Here is a 17,288-nt window from a genome sequence, read left to right as displayed (position 1 = left end):
TTTTTTTCCATATGAAGAAATGTTTCCAAAATTCTTTAGTTAATAATTCAGCAGAAGGAAAAGACTGATGGACAACAGACTTACAGATTTTTCTTTTTTTTTTTAATAATTGTGGCCTTTTTCTTTAAATGCATGGCATATGACAGAAGAAAATTAACAAAATATTGCATTATAGAAAGTTCTCATCACAGCAGTTTCATTTGCAATGACTGACTGGAAAAGCAGGCATTTTTAAAGGATTTTTTGAAGAGAGGTGTGAGGTATTTTGCTATTTTGTGATTACTAAACTTACTATGCTCCTATTAGCAATCACATGGGATAGGGTTGCTCTTTTTAAAGCCATTTAGAAAGAAGAGGAGTGGGCTTATGTTTTGGGAAGGATCAAGAACCTGCAGACAGCCCAGGAAATACTACTAGAAGGTATTCTCCTTATAGTTAGTTATTTCAATAGTCCTTCAGCCAATACTAAATTTCAGGTCCAAAGTACCTTATATAGTCCTAGCTACATTCTAAATTTTAACTTGCTACTAACTGCTTCTGATTAATTTTGTAACGCTGATATCTACCCTCAGTATCAAATCAGAAGCTCATTGACAGTGTACAAATTGTTAAACTGTCAAGCTATTGACTCTGCGAAGTCTCTCAGCTTTCCTCTTCCTTTTCATATTTGCTTCATATAAATCCCATTAAGACCAAAAAGAGATGAGAAGCACAGGGTTTTCTGCATTATAAGCTTGGAATCAGAATCCTGGTTCAGTTTTCTGGGGAGCAGGCAGAGCCTGGATTCATGCGGAAAAACCCTCTCAAGTTTGGATAACAGCAAAGAAATCAATTGGTTCATTTTCAAAGCAGTGCAGTTTTCAATTTAGAGCTTCCCAGACTGTGTGATGTCCTACTGTCTTGTTTGTTTAATGCTCTGAAGGGATCTTAGGTGTCATTTAGGTTTTGGTGTTGCAAATCACAGCTCTGCAAAGGTGCAAATAGAAGTAGCATTTACACTTTTAAAGAGAAAATGGAGTCAAACATGCTGAGCAGCCTCGAGGCTCCTTGCACCTTCACGTTTCCACAGATGTTCAGGGTAATAAAATTATTGGTGGAGAGAGGTACACAACATGGGAACTAACAAAATCCTCTACAGCCTGCTGGGCCATGAATTTTACTGGTTGAAATTTGCCCCTTTCTTGAGACCCAACATGGGATTTGTACACTATTTCCACACTACCAAGTGGTTTAGAGTTTATATGTCAAGGTTTGTGATTATGACAGTATGTTCAGGCAGCATGCAAATGGAAAATGGAAATTTTTGATGGAATAAGCAGTAAATTTGGCATAATATTTTCTCCTTCCACTGGCTTAGAAACTGCACTTGCAGGTATTGTACATTCGCTTGGGGAGGAAAGCAAATAAAGAGAATGGTGAAAGTCATACAAAAAGTGCTGAAGGCCTACTGGAAGAAAGAATGACTAAGAAGCTTCCTTGCCTCAGCCATACCAGTGATTCCTGATTTTTGCAAGAGTCACTTCAACATGACGCATAATTAAAGCTCTGAAGGTATGTGATGCTGCAATTACTATTGGCCTGTCTTATGTCCATGTGTACAGAAGATGCTATTGGCAGGTGGCAGCTGTTCGTACAGGACCATTGGTGCCATTTGAATTCTACAATTCATATTCTCAATGAGGACTGAATATGACTCTTACTAACAAAACTGTTTGAATGACCTCTAGATTGGTATATGCAGTCCAGCTCCTCATTTCAATTTAATTATAAAATAATTTCATGCAAGACATGGATGGGATACGCTTCCCCCATATGAAACACTTACATGCTCACAAATATTGTTACTCTGAATGTGTTTGCATGTATAGCTAGAAAACTTCTCAAACCCTCAATGTTTTTTCAATTGTTAAACTGCAACCCTATTTATAGCAATTAAAAAACATACTAAGCAATGAGAAAATCTTCTGAATAATCCTAGAACACAAGTGGTATTTCACTTCATAAATCCTCCAACCATGTTACAAGGATGGCCGAACTAAGTCTCCTAATGCTGCTATTGAAGACGAGAGAGAAAAGAAAACACACAGCAACTTTGTGATCAGGAAAGTCTAGGGATAGCACTGGTGAGCGTGACAGCCAGCCATGTACCCACTTAACCTCACAATGTTACCAGCTTTTTAAATTCTATCATTTATTTCCCTTTGGGGCAGTCATAAACAAATATGGTGGGAATCTTAATGATGACTCCATAGAATTGATTAAATAATAACATATCTGACTGGGTATCATAATTGCTCTATCTAGATGAAATCACACGAATTAGCTTGCAGGCTCATATCTTGGGGAAGGGGGACCACATTGCTTATGAAAAATATTAGTACTAAGATGTGGGAACAAGCTGAGTTAGCCTGCACCTGCATCTAGTTAATTAGAAACAAAAAGGAGGATCGACCTCGACTGGTGTTTTGACAGTGCTGTGTTCTCAAAGCGGAACACAGCTTAATGGTCTGCATGGTTTTCTCATGGCTGAAAACAGTCACAACATGATACAAGAGGGAATGTGTGGGATCAAAACACCACTTTAGCAAGATCCTGGCAATTCTGGTTAACTAAAAGGCAACACCAGGTGCTATTTACAAAAGAACCCTAATAAAGGGGAAATGCAGAGAGAGATCTGCAGAGAAATCCTGAAATTGAATTCTGTGTGTGCAGCCTCATTTCTTCATTGCCCATAACTAAGCAGTTTCAAATTTGAAATCTGAAGAAAACTGACCACATGACACTGCAGGACTTCTGACAAAAACATAAAACCAAAAAAATAATAAGAAAGAAATGGAAGTATTTCAGCAAAAGGATGTTTCCCTATTTTACATCTCTAAAACTGAAGTAGGTAGAACCATTGGCTCTGTTTCACAGGACTGATGAGGCTTCACAAAGGTCTGTGCAATATAGATCAGACCAGCTATGGGAAAGGAGAAGATGCATAGGGTTACAGCAGTGTTCTTTTCCTTGCTCTCTGGTACTCTTTCACTATCTCTTGCCTGTAGAAACCTAAAAATTATGCCTGAAACTCTCTATTAAAGGCTCAGCAATTCCTTTGCTCTGGTCACACTATCTGAAGTGCAAGGGCAACATGCAGCCTCAACAAAGCAGGACAGAGGAAAGGAGTGGGACAGGCAGGGGAAGGTAAATTAAAAATGGTTCCCTAATAAAGAAGAAAATTCAGAACCTAATGACTGCTTTAGCCTACCTGAATTCAGTAGCAATTTGTGTCATTTGGATTTTACTTCTTTTGTCATTGTCTTTTGCCTTCACTGGCTTTCCCTGATCCCTGTAAATCTTTAAAACCTAAAGCTAAAAGAGGCTGCATTGCACATCAGCTTGAATATTGATTTTGCTGGAAAGTATAAAATCTAGTGAGATAATAAGGAAATCCATCTAAGGTACCCTGCCAAAGGCTCCCATTAGTTGCTTTATCAGGCATCAATTCAAGAGCATCACATGAATAAACATCAGAACTTCTCTGGCATGTTAATACATCTGTTTCCTTACTGTCAAGTCTGGCAATAGACTCCAAGGAAAGTACTGTCTAGGGAATTCAGTCCCTTTAAATCTAAGGAAGATTTGTCATAGAAGAAAGCAGAGCTCAGAAGTGGGGATGTGACAGTCAAATAATATGAGCACAGATGCTTTAAACGTAGGGTTGACCTGTGATGGATGCACAGCCCACCTCTACCCAATCTTGCATCCTAGTGCATGGTGCTAGGGTGACCCAGGTCAGGCTCAGAGCTTCCACTGTGCAGGACTGGAATTTATGTCTTGAAAAAAACCAAAAAGCCTCAAATCTTGACCTCAAGCAACAAAAGTATACTGATTCTGAGCTCCTAGATATGAACGCCTTTCTGCTCTAGGGCTACCAGGGTGACAAGAACCCGATACCTTATTTCAGGCTGTACCATGTGTCTTTTCTGTGACAAGAGTCTTTTTCTTTACCCTGTGGGATCTTTATTCCTGTCATAGCTTCTTTCTGTCTTATCTAATGAGGTTTTAAATTCCTCGCAGATAATCCATTCTGTCCTAATACGTTCGTACACTGCCTGGCACAATAGGGGCCTAATATCAGTTGGGACCTTTATTTTCTGCTGTGATAATAATTTTATGAGAAGACTTTAATTAAGATTTATTGCTCCTTAAGAAAGCTGCACTGTCACTTTATAAGGCTATCGAACTGTTTTAACTCCTTCTGCTCCAGAAACAAGGTTTTGGTCTTCCTTGTAGAATGGGATATGGGTAAGAAGAGGCTCAAGCATGAACAAGAGGCAATTTTGTTATTGAATGGGAAAATTCAGAATCAGAACATCTGAGACTTTCAGGTATTGAAGGAAAGTGAAACAACACTGATCACACCTCTCTGGAGAGGCACATTTGAATTCATCCAACTTCGTTTCATTCTTTTCCATTGTCTTTCAATGGATGAAGTACTTGCTCAGTTAGCACAGATCACAACTAGTAAGCAGGACACAGTTGTGTCCCATTGGGGCTATTCAACTTTGATATGGGAAACATTTATTACCATGACAAATAACAGAATACAGGCAGCCTTTTCCTGATTTCTTACTCTCCCACCCCTAAAATACAAAAGTCTGGTAGGATAGTAGAACTTATGGTTAATGACAGTCACAAAAGTAGTGATGAGGCAAAAAGGAGAGACCAAAAGTTGGAAGATAAGTTGTTTTTTACCCCCTTACCTCCTATCCTAAGGGAGCTTAAGGGCCCCCTTGGACCTCAACTGAAGATTCAACACAGATATCCCTTGCATGTCACTGTCAAGCTCTGGCCTTGTCACCTGCAAAAAACTTGTGCAAATACATGAACAGCTAAAACACGACAGTTCTTCTGTGTTCTTTGCTTAACCAGCTGCCTCTAGGAATGACTGCAGTCAGTATTTATTAGAAGGATTTTAGATAAAGCAAACATCTGCCAAGGGTGGCAGGCTGTTAGAAGTCATGAAAAGGAACAGGATGATGGTCCCAGGTGGTGAAGAAAACTGTGGCGCTCACTTCAGTGTTCTGGTACTCTACACCATTTCAATTACACTGTACAAATTCTTGGGAAAATGCTTTAGGTCAGTTCTTAGTCTGCATCTATAGTAAGATGCACCTTCCACGACAAGTAGAGTTTCCTTTACAACAGTCAACTTAAGTCAAGCTATTGTAGACCTACTATGAAACAAAGTGTGTATGTGAAAGCCTGCAGTCAAGTATTATCTTGTGGTAAATTAGCTTTGAAATGTTGCCTGGACTTTCCAGAGATTTTTCTAAGCTACTGACGGAGACAGAGAGAGATTATGGAGAGTAGGAAATAGTTATATTCACTTGGGGACAAAAATGGAAAACCTAATTACTTTAAAGCTAGGGTCAATTGTTTTAGTGACACTTCTGTAATGTCCTGCTTAAGGACTTCATTGCCCTTAATTTTTGATCTACAAGGAATAGCGATAATGAGAAAATGTTATTCTCGTTACATCAGGAGAGTTGTTCCCAATCTAGGGTTTCTCTAACCAGAGCAAAGCATATTGGAAGCAGAGTAGCCTGGATTCTTCATATCCTTGTCCCATTTAACAAACAGAGAAGTAAAAGCAAGGGCAACCAAGGCATCCCAAACCAGGTCAGACAAATGTAACAAGCGCTTTTCTCAGGCTTTGGTTTCCTACTGAGGTAATCCATAAAGGATTGAGAGTGTGTGTGTGTGGCTGAGGGTGGAGAGTAGCTGGAGTAAGATGTCCAAGGAAACTTGGAGCAGATGGTGCTAAAGAAATCTCATTCTGGGAGCTGATAGCCTTGTGGTATCATCAGGTTGTATCCAGCTTTTGCTTGGTGAGCCCACCCTGGCACTAGTTAGCAGTTTGCTGCCAAAGCTAGGCACCACCCAGGCAGAAGGACTTGTAAGCAGCATAGGGGAAATGTTGTAGCTGTGGATGAGACAGAGGAATCTGAAAATAAGAGGCAGACGTAGAAAGAAATGGAGAAAGATCAACAGTTGAGCAGGTGTACTGAAACTGAAAGGCCTGAAACTAGACAAAAGAGGAATGAATGTATGTGTAGAATGAAAAAGTCTGTGTGTAGCTTCATCAGTATAAATGCAGCACATATCAGTTGACAGAGTTCCTTCAATTAAATAAGTAAGCTTACATAGACCTCACTCAGAAATTCAGGGAAAAAAATTCACTTGTTCCTCTTTGCAAGGACACTTATGAGCATTTCAGCATCACAGATGAGCAAAGGGGTTAAAGACCAGAGTGAGATTAAGTGAAAGCTCAAATGAACAGTGAGTTTAAGGCTATCCTAGTCCTTCATCTAGCATCCAATGGTTATTACCATAAGAAATGGGCTATAGGGCGAGACTACCTGTGACAGAACTAGGAGAAACTAGGAGATGTTTGTCTCTGACAAGAGAACCTAGGAAATGTTTTTTTAAAGCAGAGACCAACTACTTTTTTGCAGGCTGCTCTCCCCATGTCCCCAGCACACACAACAGTTGGATAAGGAAGATTAGAGTGTATGTTTCTGCCTATCCCATTTAGCATCTGTTAATGTTACAGAATCACAGGAAGACAGGTTGAGAAAGATGTCCTGAGTCAGGTGGCAAAGTGAGCTGCAACAGCAGCAGTGGCTATGAGAAGTCATGGGGGTTAAGAACTAAAACGAGCTGGACAGGGTCTCCCAGAGTCAGGGAAATACAAATAACAGCTGAGGTGTCTGCAGAAACCCACAGCACTCACAAGCAAAGATGAGGTCGTGTGGGTGTTGCCAGGAGCAACTGCAACAGATTTAAATGGCTCCGGGGAGCACGAGTGAGCAGGGTGTGTGGTGTGTCAGTTTGTGTGTCGGTTTGTCAGGAAGGGCTCCTCTCCTTAGAAAGGCCAAAACAGTAGCAGAACCAGAATGCAGTGTATAGAAGCAGCAGTTAATGCTGAGGTGAATTAGTATGAGCTCCCAACATTATGGTTATGACACACCAGTAGCTTATTCCCCAGTAGCTGTTGAAGGAGAGGCTCTAAGATGGTTTGTAAGGGTGCCCTGGGATGAGTTCACCGTATCTTCTGGGGATGTTGTGGGAGAGATAGGTTACTGACCAGAACAGCAGAAGGTAGATGGTCATTGGGACCAGCATCCTGGCTCTTCCTGAAGTCTGGATGGCATGTTTGACACCAGCAAGAGTTCAAAATCATAGAATCACAGAAGGGGTAAGATCAGAAGGGACCACAGTGGGTCTTCTGGTCCAACCTTCCTGCTAAAGCAGGGGTGTCCTAGAACATACTGCACAGAATTGCACCCAGATGGTTCTTGAGTATCTCCAGTGAGGGACACTCCACAACCTCTCTGGTCAATCTGTTCCAGTATGTTGTCACCCACACAGTAAAGTTCTTCCTCATATTCAGGCGGCACTTCCTGTGCATCAGTTTTTACCTGTCGCCTCTCATCCTATTGCTTGGCGACCACTGGGAAGCACCAGGCTCCATCCTCTTGACACTCTCCCTTATAGACATTGATGAAGTCCCTTCTCAGTCATGTCTTCTCAAGGCTGAACAGCCCACACTCTTTTCTCATCCTCTGTTGGACCCTCCCCAGGAGCTCCATGTCCCTCTTGTACTGAGGAGCTCAGAACTGGACACAGCACTGCAGATGCAGCCTCTCCAGGGCAGAGTAGAGGGGCAGGATCACCACCCATTACAGCTGGCAATGCCCTTCCTAATGCACCCCAGGATACCACTGGCCTTCTTGACCACAAGGGCACACTGGTGGCTCATGGACAGCTTGTTGTCCGCCAGGACCCCCAGGTTCTTTGTGGAGTTATGAGCAAGTTAATACGGGTTGTCTATTATGTAAGGGTCAAGGTGTACACTGGGAGTTGAAGTCCTGATGGAAGCCCACAAAAGGATGACCAATTATGGGTGTCCCAGGAAGAAGCCTTGAAGTGATTCGACAGGACTGTGCTCGCTCCCCACATTCTGTAACAGCGCCTTTTTTGGATATAGGAACTTGTTCAGTTTTAATAAAGTAGTCTCTCCATTTTCACCATCCCAGGAGGGTCGTGTTTTTATTCACTGCCCCAGTCCTTCTCCAGAGAACTGCTTTCAAGCAGGTCAGCCCTCATCCTGTACTGAAGCATGGGGTAATTCTTCCCCAGGTGCAGGACCTTGCATTAGCCTTTGTTGAACTTCAGACAATTCTTCTCTACCCATGTCTACCTGTCAAGATCCTTCTGAATGTCAGCACAGGACTCCTGGGTATTGGCCACTTCTCCCAGCCTTATTTCAGCAGTGAACTTGCTGACAAGGCACTCTACCCTTTCATCCAAGACACTGATGAACAAGTTAAACAATACTGGACCCAGTATTGAACCTTGGTGGATGCAGCAGGGTTACATCCTTCTGGGATCTGCCATTCAGCCAGTTGTCAGTCCACCTCACTGTCCGCTCATCCAGTCCACACTTCCTGAGTTTGCCTATGAGGATGCTATGAGAGACAGTGTCAAAAGCCTTGCTGAAGTCAAGGTAGACAATATCCACTGCTCTCTCCTCATCCATCCAGGTAGTTGTCTCATTGTAGAAGGCCATCAGGTTGGTCAAGCATGATTTTCCTTTGGTGAATCCATGCTACTACTCCCGATCACCTTCTTGTCATCCATGTGAATAGAGATGGCCTCTAGAATGAGGCACTCCATCACCTTTTCAGGGATTGAGGTGAGGCTGACTGGCTGGTAGTTCCCTGGGTCCTCTTTCCTGCCCTTTTGGAAGACCAGGATGACATTTCCTTTCTTCCAGTGCTCAGACACCTCTCCTGATCTTCACAACCTTTCAAAGATGATTGTGAGCAGTCTTGCAGTGGTGTCCACCAGCTCTCTCAGCACTCACGGATGCATTTTGTCAGGGTCCATGGACCTGTGGACATCGTGTCTGCCTAGGTGTTCTCTAAACCCATCCTCCCTGAACAAGGTAAAGTCTTCCATTCAAGGTTCCTTTACCCTGGTGTTGCAGTTTGAGGGGCTTCTGGAGGGTCACTGCCAAACGCTCTGTGAAAGTTTTCAGGGCTGAGATCACCCCCCCGCCGCCCGTCCCTTGTGGCAGGGACAGGCAGCAGAGGCACCTATGCCAGGAGACAGAGACCACACAGCACGCAGGGAATCCAGCAGCAAAGAGACTTTATTTAAATCTCCCCCAGCTTATAAGGGCTGGTGGGGAAAAGAGGAGATTGGCCATTTGGCTAGCCAGTGCAAGGAGACAGTATAATAACTATGGCAACACAGGAACCAATGATAGGCAAGAGAGTTAACAACTTCAAAACCCCAGCACCCTGGTCTCCCAGGTCAGAGGTTCCTGAGGGCTGGTCTTGTCAGTGAAGACCAATGCAACAGAGGCATTCAGTTACTCCTGTCTTCTCTGCATCGTTTGGTTACCAGGGTCCCCTGTCTACTGGTGTTTAAAGTATAAACTTGATATCTGATTATTTTTATAGTTTGGGTCCTTAATTACACCATTCCAAAAGAAACATTTCAAGGATAAAGATCAATTACTTTCAATGTTGCTTCATATTTGTTATGCTGCTGATTTTTTAAAGTAAGTGGAAACAGGTGTACAACAATTGATTTAATTAAATTAAACTTGCAAGTAGGGAATGAAATACACATGGCTATTTTCAAGGAGAGATACTGTAAACACTAATTAAACAGTTGGAAATCAGTAACTATTCCCTCTTCCCAGTTTATAAAATGGAAGAAGTCCTGATGGTTTCAATCATGACATTGTTATTTATACATTGCTATGGTATAAATAAAAGGTGTCCATACTCAGACCAGACATGATGCAGCCAGCTGAATTTTCCTGTCTGGGCCCTCCTGAAACCTGTAAAGATCCAAGAAGCATGATATAGCATTGCTTTCACACTGCCCACTGAGTCCCAAAAGAGAGAGTGACTTGTCTAAAGTGAATAATTTTCAGAATTAATAAATTAAAATAATCTTCAGGTCCCCTTCTGGCTAAAATTAAGTCCTTAAGGGAAGGCTAGTACCTCTCCAGGGCTGAATTACCATGTAAGATTACTGTAAATTTTGTGTGTATATGAATAAAAAAAACTTTGAAAGGAGAGAAATGGATTAGCAAATTTTTCCAAATGCCTCAGTATTAATTTCCCTTCTTGGAGAGTCCTCATTAGCATTTATCTTAATCAATACATGTGCTCCCTGCAGAAGCACAGACAGGCTCTTGGCTTTTACATCTAAAATAATTTGATTTTTTTTTTCTACTACTGCTAGCAGAAGTCAGCACAGCGAAGTTAGAGCTAGAAGCTACTTTCCAGTCTGTTTTGTGCATTCCTCTGTGCAGGTCATAGCAACTACTCATGTGCCAGGCCACAAGAGGCAAGAAATGGCTAAAGGCAGATGCACAGAGGATAATATGGCCAGTCTTCACGAGCGAAGATCCGGGGAAGGTCTTTACACCTTCCAGCCTGCGCATTGGATTTTTTAGGTGAGACACAGTGTGTGCGGAACTGAGCCCACCCTTTAATCCTAAGGTTCATCTGCCGGGGCCAAGCGAGCTTGGACGGTGTCAGCGAGGTCCTCAGGACGTAGATGGATTGCCTTTACAGGGCTAACGAGCCCCACCTGCCCGGGAGTGGCCCTGACCGGGAAATGAACCCAGGCCTCCGCGGTGACAGCGCCGCGCCCTTAACCACTAGACCACCAGGGGCTCCCAGACCACCAGGGGCTCCCACAGAGGATGCACAGCAGACAATTTACGGCGAATGGCCGGTGGCCATGCGGGGCCGGGCCGTGGGACCGGGCTGCACCAGGTCGGGCCGGGCGGGTGCAGGGAGGGGGCCGGACGGTCCTGGGGGTTCCCCAGACCGTCGTGGGGGGGCAGGTGGATGGTCCCGTTCAGAGTGGGGGGGGGGAGATCCCCAGGTCGGGCCGGGCCAGGTCAGGCCGGGCAGGAGCAGGGGGGAGGGGCGGACGGACCTGGGGTTTCCCTGGGGCCCACATTGGGGGGCCGGCGGGGCGGCCTTGTTTGGGGGGCCGCGGGTGGGCAATGCAAGGGGGAGCTTGCGGCGGCATGCTGGGGGATGAGGTTTGGGGTGTGTTATAAGTAAAATGAAACTGAGTTGAAATATAGTAATACAAATTTATTGAAGATTTATAGAAAATGCAAATAAGCAAAACAGCATGGCTGGGCGGCCGGGGAGTCTCCTGCTCCACTCACGGCACGCAAACGCAGTGAACAAAAACAGTAACTTTAATTCCCTTATCGATTTCTCTCTCACTTGTTGTTTTTCTATTGGATCTGAGCTTTGCAGGTCTAATTTTGGTTGGCCTCTCTGCATTCTCGCTTTGGTTGCCAGGTGCTTTCTCCTCCCATAGTTCCAATCAGTCCCTAGACCTTGAGGCCTGGCGTGCAGGCATCTCCAGATGTCCATCTTGGATACTCTGTATCATTTCGGTTTCTGACTCTTCAATCCTTGTCCTTTCTTTCGTTACTTTATGCGTGTTGTGAGACAACAAGCTTTTTAGAAAAATAAGATACAAAAATATTTACTTAACAAGGCACAATGGTTTGTCTTTCTAGCTTTAGAACTGCAAACTTCATGCTTTTTTCAGCTTACAATGCTGATAGATTAATGAACCATTCTACAACTTACAGTTTCTTACCCGTAACAGAACAGTGATTATAATGACATATATATATAAGAATACAACATGCACTACAGTTTAATGAGTAAGCCACTATTACTAATTTGATGAGTAAATTAAACCACTACTACTCATTACAGGGTGGGTAGTGGGTTTCTCTGGGGGTTGGGGGGTTTGGGCTGGGCAGGGGCCGTGAAGGGTGCCCAAGCCTCCGGTGGATGCAGGGACCTCTTACACGTGTGCCCACCCTTGCCTGGGGGTATGCCAGGATCGCTCCTCTTTGGGCCTTGACGCAGTGGGAATGGGATATGATGGACTTGGCTTGCTTGTGGCTTCTGCCCAGGAATGTGATGTGTTTTTGTTGTTTTTGTTGTTGTTTTGTGGGTTGTGGGTTTGTGTTTTTTTTGGTTGTTGTTGTTTTGGTTTTTTTGTTTTGTTTGGTTTTTGGTTTTTTGTGTGGTTTTTTCGTGGTTTGTTGTTGTTGTATTTTTTTTTGTTTTTTTTTTTTTTTTTTTCTTTGTTTGGTTTTTTTGTTGCTGTTGTTTTTTTTAATATTCATAGCATCTTGGAGGGGTGTTCAGGGCAAGGAAATGTCCCTGGGTTAAACTGTAGGAAGCTGTGAAGGAAAAGTAGGGAGAGAAGGGCTTGTCCAAACTATTTCAGTATGCCCTTATGAGGTTGTGAGCTGTGCTGGTGGTGGCATATACCTCCGGTAAGGTCTGCCATGCCAGACAGGTTGAAACTGAAGGGTCAAATGTGTCCGTGGGCAGGATGAGCTCACCAGCCTTCCGGCGGTCATCCTAGAAGGACCCGGGCAGATGGAGCTCGCTTAGCCCTGTAAGGCCATCCATCCAAGAGAAGGATACTCTAATTAAACCTACGTCCTGAGGACCTCATTGTCACCGTCCAAGCTTGCTAGGCCCTGGCAGATGAACCTCAGGAGTAAAGGGTGGGACCAGTTCTGCGCAAGCTGAGCCTCACCTAAAAAATCCACTGCGCAGGCTCGAGGGTTATACCCACACTTGTAAAGTCCTGCAGCGACAGGTGAGGGACGAAACGGCAGGTGATAAGGTGCACTGGAAGCTGCAGTCCTAACCCTGCATGCAGGCGGTTCAGGACATTGGTCGCCTGAGTCTGACCCTGGAGATGACAGACTCACTTGGCAGCATCCTGAACGACCAAGCAGCCTTTTTCAAGGAGAGCACTGCTTGCTCCACATGGAGAGGGGCCTAGAAAAGGTTGTCTAACCAAAGCTCATCTCCACCCTTTACCCGGTAGGTTAACTGTGGCCAATGGGCATCTTCTGTTGCAGTCAAATAAAGATTAAGAGTAAAAGGCATACACCTGCCTTCAAAGGTGTATTCAGATTAATCTGTAAGAAAACAAACAAACAAACAAACAAACAAAAAACCCAAACCAAAACAAAAAACACCACACCTCAGGGGATGGAAAGATATGTTCTTGTCTCTTCCTACTGAAGGGAAATGCTAAAAAATGCAGACATGCAGCTTATAGCTTGCCACTACCTGAGCAACACTGAACACGTCAACCTCTCTGCCCAGGTACCTCAATCAAGACCTGAGTGAGCCACAAACTGGGAGCTTGTCAGCCCAGCAATGCATTCTCATTGCATGGTAGGACAGTGACTAGCAAAATGTTTGTGGTGCTGCTGTATGTGAAAAACAAAAGGTGAGTAAGGATTTTTCAAAATGCTTGCAACAAAATGGAAACTCCCAGGGAAGTTGAGAGAAGGCAGTATTCACCTTCACTGAATTTCTTTGAAAACCCTCCTAAGCAGATCACTCTGCTCCCTGCTTCTTTGTTTCATGTCCTGTGATGATAGACTTTTAGTGTGGTTTCAATCAAGTTTACTTTGTTCCTCTCTTAAAAAAGTGTTTATCGAATAACACATGCTGAAACACTCTTTGCCAGGAAGGTTCATAGACTGTGTCAGATGCCTTTAACTCTTTGCCATCCTGCTGTGAGACAAAAACAGGCCTAGGGACAGATCAAGTTTGCCAATGAGTGTTTGTCTCTAATCTGAGAGATAAGGACATTTTGTAGGCACTGATGTTTCTCACACCCATACATGTAATTTCCAATCATAGAAATTGTTCTTCTTCTCAGGTTTCTGGTCTAGTAAAACAAAGCAGACAGTGTGGAGGGTGTTAAAAAGGGGAGCAAACAAAGTGGTGTTTTAGAAGCTGTTTAATATTTTAAGCTATAACTTCAAAAGGGCTGTGATAATATTTAAAAAGATAATGCTTGGATGCATAGTTGGAAATGCTGTAATCTTGTCAAGCCCATAATGTTTTAGCAGAAAGACCCTTTATATCCATGCACAGGAAGACATCGGTTCAGCATGTAATTAACTAGAGCAAGAACTGAGACGGTAGGGTGAGAAACAGCAGCGGGTGCTCCAGGAAAAGGAAATCTAAAGCCTCTGGATGGAGGGAGACTTCTCTACGAGGTAAAGGTCAGCTTTCTCTTCATCCCTGCTCCCACCTTGCTCCATGCTGAATCAGAGTGATGGATTTAAGGAGAAGCACAAATTACATGGGCCAGATGTCATCTGCTACTGCTTTGTCCCAAGTCTCCCTGGAATACAGTTTTCCACTACCATCTGCCATTTGCTGGATTTTAACATCTGTCTTTCCCTAAAATTAACTCTCCCAAAGCCCCCTGACATAAGGATCAATGAAAATGGTGCACTGGAGTTTTTACAAGCACCAAACTTCAAAATCTTTCTCCCTCATGTAAAGCCAAATTTTTTTCTTTCCTTGTTTTCTCCTGGCTTGCTCCTCCTGAAGTAAGAAGAAAGACTTGGTTAAGTCAGATTAATCTACAATCTGCACATTAATCTACAATCATTTTCATGTCAACTTGGTACAGTAGTTTCTTCTCTTTGGCTTTGCACAAAGAGTCTTGGCATGACCCTGACACTTGACACAGAAATTGCCTTTGCCATTTTAAATGGGGCTATTCTCTTTCAAACTTCTAGGTTTTCTTTGTAATTCCCCTAAACTTTGTAGGGGCAGTAAGAAGGATATTTGCATGAGAGTTACCTCTCAAGGTAGATACAAATCCCAGACCTCTCTGGGCCTTGAAGGCTTCACTCAGCAGTACAACAAATAAAATGCTTTCCCTCTTGGACTTGGGACAAATATGCTGCCTTTCAGGACATGGCAATGACTTCATCATGTAAGCCTTCTGTTTAAAAAACATGACATATCTATATGTTTGTGTCTGTGACAAATGCAACTTATGCCCCATATGCATATATTTTTGCATATGGGAAAAATGCAAATGTAATATTTAGTCTGAAATGTAATAATTATTCTGAAAAGTGAAGTGAATTGAGTGCAGGTTTTGATCTTTCTCACTTTTAACCTTCACAACTTAAAGGGAAGCCACCAAAGACAAGTGTTGACTGTACACTAAGCAATCTGTTTGGTAAAAAAACAACACAGCACACTGATCTATTACTCAAATTGCAGTGGCTTCAAAGTAATTTATTTAATCAGCTATAGTCTGGTTTCTATCTATGGCAACATTTATAAAGGGATTAAGTTAATCAATTGGTCCTTACAAGATACAATTCCTTAATTCTCAACATATAAATTTACTTGGGCATGCACAGTTTAGGAGTTAGCATAAACCTGGAGCAAACTTTCTGTACCACACAGTACGCTTTCACACACAGTAAGCAGCACAGGCTGAAGCTGGGCTTAAGCACAGCAGGACAGTGTGAGCCCTGAGTTTGACTTATCTGGAGTGAATATTATCTTGGATGTAACCACACGTTACTGTGTAGAGAAGTGACTGAGGCTAAATCATTAACAGTTCTCAGATGCCTAAGATCTATAAAAGTGAAATCACCCTTCACTTCCACTTTATCATCAGTTCTTATTTCATCTGAAAGTAGTATCAGGGTTGGAAGCAAAATCTGAAAAAAACCTTAATGTAAACAATTGAATATGAAACCCCATAGAACTAAAATGGTACAAATGTCTTTGATTGTATATTAGTTTTACAGATTTTCATGGTCTTCTGAAGAAGATATGGAACATACAGATGTGATAACTATGTCATCTTTAAGGCAACAGGCCTTCATGGTACTGATAATCACGCTCACCTTAATCTCTTTACAGAGAGGGTTTTGTATGGGAAGGTACTGTGATATGACTTACCTGGTCATCTCCACTGTCTTGTTTCTCTCCTTTGCAGCACAGTCACACCTCCTTCCCAGCAGACTCATCCTTGCCTCTGCAGGCAGCATCTGCCCCACACCTATGACGAATAAAAACACATAGGAAGGTAATAGTCATACATACATGCATGTAGGTGCATGTGTGTGTGTGTGTGTATGTGTATGTGTTGTATGTACCTGGTTTTTGTTAGATCTTCTCCTGTTTTCTTATCTGTCAAAGCTGCACCGCTTGTCTTCTAATGCACTAGCCTGGAAACTTTTAGACACATTCTTGTCTTTAATTACAGGAGTAGTTTGCCAACAACTACTTCTCCTAAGATGGGAATAGTCTTGTACATAGGAAGGGAATTAATGTGTAGATTTTTTATTAACTCTTTTCCAACTATTATTGTGAAATAACTGAGTAGGAAGGGTTAGAAAGCTGGCAGAAGTCCCAACCCTCTTAAAAGCAGGACAACAACTATAAGCATCTAAAAGATCCGGTTTGAGAGTAAATCCTCCATCACACTGGTAATGCAACAGCCATTCTGTAAAGACTGGGATAAATATGCTGCCATAGTTAAATGCTTCACGGCATCACGTGGTAGCCCTGGATGACCAGGGTTGGATATGTAATCTTGCTGAGTGTAAGAGTCTGCTTTCCTTTTGAGTAAACTGATCCTGTAATATTCCCAAAGCAACCTTGGGATCTGATGGCTAGAACAAAAAATTATTTCCTCACCCTCAGGGAATACTTTAGTGCTATAAATGACTGACTCACTTTTTCAATCAGGAAAATAAAAAGGAAGTCTTGAGCTGAGTTTCGAAAACATATTTCTGATTTGAGCATTGTGTTTCATGAGCCTACTATTGTCATCTCATTTTGACTTTTCTGAGTGCATGGAAAAATATGGCATAACCTGTGTTTCTAAGTAAAAGGCATTTCAGTGGAAAATAGAGGGTTTTTATTTAAAATTCACTGCAACAGAGTGGTCTTGGCAATGATGGAGATGGGGAAATCATAAAAGTCAAGTTTGGGGGTTGTACGGTTTGGAGGAGGGGTGTTGTTTTTTATTTTGCTTTTGTTTGCTTGTTTTCTTTTCAGTTAGAAATATTAATCTTGACCCAAAAAAATCTTAGGAGCCTATGCTTAATTTTTCAGCAGTGATTTAAGCATTTCTGAGCTTGAAGATTGGACTCTCACCTAAACACAGGTGACTTACACTCTGTAGAGTAATGAATGTGCTTATCTCTCCCAGACATTGATGGGGAAGGCTCAGTTCTTTCAGGTGGTGCCTTTAGAGCATTTAACATGCTTGGCATTTTGTAGAACTGCATAGGATATGTAAAGGATCCAAGGGTGTTGCACAGTTTGCAGGGCTGTCAATTAGCACTTTGTCCCTTTGGCCTT

At 42.7% G+C, this 17,288-nt stretch overlaps 1 protein-coding gene across 2 annotated transcripts in view; it reads right to left on the bottom strand.

The window, feature by feature from the left end:
- Nucleotides 1–9,302: 9,302 nt before the first annotated feature.
- Nucleotides 9,303–17,288, bottom strand: part of PDE1C (phosphodiesterase 1C) — a 255,121-nt gene continuing 247,135 nt past the window's right edge. The window contains exons 19-20 of one of the 2 annotated variants that reach the window (XM_050325086.1): nt 15,879–15,978; nt 9,303–9,904 (exon numbers count right to left, since the gene is read on the bottom strand). In XM_050325086.1, the coding sequence (XP_050181043.1) occupies nt 9,850–9,904; nt 15,879–15,978 (155 nt within the window). In that variant the 3' untranslated portion in view covers nt 9,303–9,849. Of the gene's footprint in view, nt 9,905–11,282; nt 11,561–15,878; nt 15,979–17,288 lie in introns of those variants that run through there. The other variant, XM_050325030.1, reaches the window with a different exon arrangement.

The sequence above is a fragment of the Myiozetetes cayanensis genome, unplaced genomic scaffold (genome assembly GCF_022539395.1).
Source record: "Myiozetetes cayanensis isolate MyiCay16 unplaced genomic scaffold, myiCay2020 scf1, whole genome shotgun sequence".
NCBI lineage: Eukaryota > Metazoa > Chordata > Aves > Passeriformes > Tyrannidae > Myiozetetes > Myiozetetes cayanensis.
This window is presented reverse-complemented; position numbering and strand designations above follow the sequence as displayed.